General features: G+C 53.1%; 1 protein-coding gene across 1 annotated transcript in view; it reads left to right on the top strand.

The window, feature by feature from the left end:
- Nucleotides 1-369: 369 nt before the first annotated feature.
- Nucleotides 370-3,238, top strand: part of NOS1AP (nitric oxide synthase 1 (neuronal) adaptor protein) — a gene marked incomplete at its 5' end in the record, with an annotated part of 29,987 nt that continues 27,118 nt past the window's right edge. Inside the window, 1 exon segment of the mRNA XM_010149358.1 lies at nucleotides 370-441. Coding sequence (XP_010147660.1) covers nucleotides 370-441 — 72 coding nt within the window.

Below are 3,238 nucleotides of genomic sequence, written 5' to 3'. Positions count from 1 at the left end.
GGGATCGTCGCAGGACAGGTTGCCCCAGCTATTTTAGGGATATTCCAATATCCAGGTCTATAATAGATGACTCGGTTCAGCCGAGGGGGTATTGGTTTATACCTCTGTACTTTGATGACATCATAGATGAATGAGTGCTGCTGACCTGATTACAGACGTTATTTTATTGTTAGATTAGGGCAGTTGAATCCTTGAAAGGCTGTGGTTTGGGGACAGCTTCGTGGTGTGCAAGGCTTCAGGTACAGTGGGCAAAATGCCGCCTGTTCCTCTGGAGATGTTCTCTCCAAGGATGCAGTCGGGGCTGTGGCGGCTCCGTGAGGTTTCCAGTGCTGTGGAAACTCGACTAATCGTCTCTTTCTTTCCCTCTAGTACATTGGGAGCCTGGATGTGCCGCGGCCGAATAGCCGGGTGGAGATTGTGACGGCCATGCGACGGATCAGGGTGAGTGTGGTGAGGACGCTCCTTCCCCTTCTGCGTGAGGGTACTGGGGGCACCACTCCTCCCTCTCCGCTTACAGCTTTCTCTCATCTAAGTCCTGTCCTCCTGGTTATTCAGAACGCTGCAGGTTTCACCGTCACTCTCTCCATGGAGATTTTGTGTAACCCAGGCTTGGTGGCTGCAGCCTTGCGACATTGTGCCACACCATCACATCTGGAGCATTCCCAGCGCTGGCTGTCCCCCCGAGTTCCCCAGCGTCCCGTGTGTCATGGCTGGGGTTAGCTGCAGCCCAGGCGGCAGCAGGGCTGTCTCCGTGCTCACGGTGCCGCGTCCTGTGCCGGAGTGGGTGCTGCGGAGGCGGGGATGGGGTGGAAAGTGGGTGCAGGACGTGGGGATGCCAGCACATGCGCAGTTCAGAGGATTTCCCTCTGTGTCAGCCCAAATTCAGAGATAACGTCAAACTACATGTGGAAGAGGTACGTTTATATTCTGCTGCGTGCATAACCGCTTCAGCTGCGTGAAAATTAGGGCACTGCCTGGATATGCCAGCAGGTTAGTGCCCGATAAATGGCAATATGCAAATTGAAGTGCTGAGTAACGAGCTCTGGGGCCCATGAGCGTGTTTAACAGTGAGTAGGTCAGGGGATGTCAGCTGGTAACGAAGGCATCTGGCTTCCCAAAATAGTCATAGCCAGGATACGGGGTGCTCTCGCTGTATAATGCTTGGCCGACAGCCAGGAGAGGAGCTTTTCCTCTGCTCCCCGGCCTCTCGCCTGCACAACTGGAAGGTGTTCAGGGGCAGGCTGGGGGTGAGCAAACCACGCAGCCGGCGAGCTCGCTGCTCCCAGGCTTAAACTGTCAGGAGCTTGACTGCTCCCGATGCACAAGGCAGCCCGTTGGGCAGTGCACCTTGGTCTGACATACGTGGTGCTGTGGCCATGGGTGCAGGTAATTTGGCCTGCTCTGTGGGTCACAGCAAGGGGCCTGCCCCGTCCTCTCAGTATGGTGCTCTCCTAGAAATAACACACTCAAATGGAAGGAGCTGAGGATGCTCGCAAGGATGTTGAGTAATAGATGAGCTGTCTTGATCCCTCATGGGATCCTGCGAGCACCAGACCTGCTCGTGTGGTTCTGCTGTTTCCCTGCTCTTCCATCAGCCCCTCCTGCAGACTCTTGCTATAATCTCATCTTCTCTTTTCTCATCGCCAGAGGAGAGGAATGTCGTATCCCAAGGAGAGGAGTATTGTCTCCCAAGGACACGGATTTCAGGGCTCTTCTGTTTCAGACTTTCAGCGCATAAATAGTTTGTGGCCTTTTCTCAGCAGCTTTCCCACCCGCTGCCCTTGGTGGTGTTTAATACTGTGGCCGGTGCACAAGCTGGGAAGTCCTTTATGGCATTAGGTTTGCTCACCCTGTTTCCTGATGAGGTTTGGGACAGAAAAAACTGTGACACCATCATGAGCTTTCATAAACAGCCATTTCCTCTGCTGCCTTTCAAGATAAGACTTTTGAAAGAACACAGCTCCAGCCCCAAAATCCCGTAACTCCACATCAGTATGGGAGGACTGGCACAGCTTTGAGGGCTTAAATAAACTCTACTGTGTTTTTTATTGACCAACATAAACAAACGTAAGCATAGTCTAGACAATTCCTAGATAAAGCTCTGAATGGCAGGAAGAATACAAATTAGGGTAAAATAATGATTTCTCATGATGAGTGATGTGTTTAAAACCTGTGCTCAGGGTTCCTTCACCTAGTGTAGGGTGGGAGAGATGCAAGCCATCGAAAGGCCACGTGGTTGCGGATCAGGTCTGCCGGAGAGACTTTTAATGTCTGTTTATTTGTCGCGGGGCGCTGTTTGTGAAGAGGATGCCAGGACGGGTCGTTTGATGGGAGTTTACACATAAAGCCCTTTCCTGGTTTCCCGTGTTTTGCACTGGCCTTGCACCCAGCAGCAAGACAGCATCACGGCATTGCGAGGGCATTCTCTGGCTGGGCTGAGCGCCGGAGGCTGGTTTGAATTTGGCTGCAGGTCAAGGAATGCGTGTCCTTCTTAAAGCAAAAGGGTAGTTGTGTTCCTCAGGGAGTAAAGTAATCCCAAAATATTGGCATGGGGAAACCAGAGGAAGAAAAAGCTTATTTAGGCATGGAAAGCGAGCAATGGGAGATCTCCCAGTACAAGCTGCAGCGGTTCTGCGGGTGGTGTGTGAAGCAGCTGCTGACCCTGAGGCTTGTGTGGTTGTAACGCAGTCCCTGGTTTATGGGGGAAAGTCTGGTGTCCCGTTGTGTTCCCAGTTACTCGCTGCCTGTGATGGAGGGGACCCTCTTTATTCCCTCTGCCACTGTGGCTCCCCTTTCTCCGTGCTGCCTTCGAGCTAGCTGCTCCCTGGCCTTTGGCACTGTTTACTAAATGATTAAATGGAACATAAAAGTATCCTGCAAAGAAATGAGGAAGCACCCTGCCCAACAGCGGGGGTCCCGAAGGGAAGAGCGCCCTGGAAGTGCCCATAACTGCTCATGCCGGGGAGGGACGGGGCCACCAGCAGCAGCCTCCCTTCTCCTCCCACGAGTTGAGACTTGGAGAGCGAGCGCATGGGCCTGGCTGATCCCAGCTTCCTGTTCAGATGGAGACCTGACCCTCTGGGGGCAAAGAGGAGGTTTTTTTCATTCCTCCTCTGGCAGGGCTCTGCAGCCCTGGTGCTGCTCTCCTGGGAGCGACGCACTGTGGGCGGAATGGCTCCACCAGAGCAAGATCTATGTATTAAGCCCAAATTTGATCCCTTTTGGGGATCTGGATTGC

Source organism: Eurypyga helias, unplaced genomic scaffold (genome assembly GCF_000690775.1).
Source record: "Eurypyga helias isolate BGI_N326 unplaced genomic scaffold, ASM69077v1 scaffold17073, whole genome shotgun sequence".
NCBI lineage: Eukaryota > Metazoa > Chordata > Aves > Eurypygiformes > Eurypygidae > Eurypyga > Eurypyga helias.
Note: the sequence above shows the minus strand (reverse complement) of the source record. Positions and strands in the feature narration are given on the sequence as shown.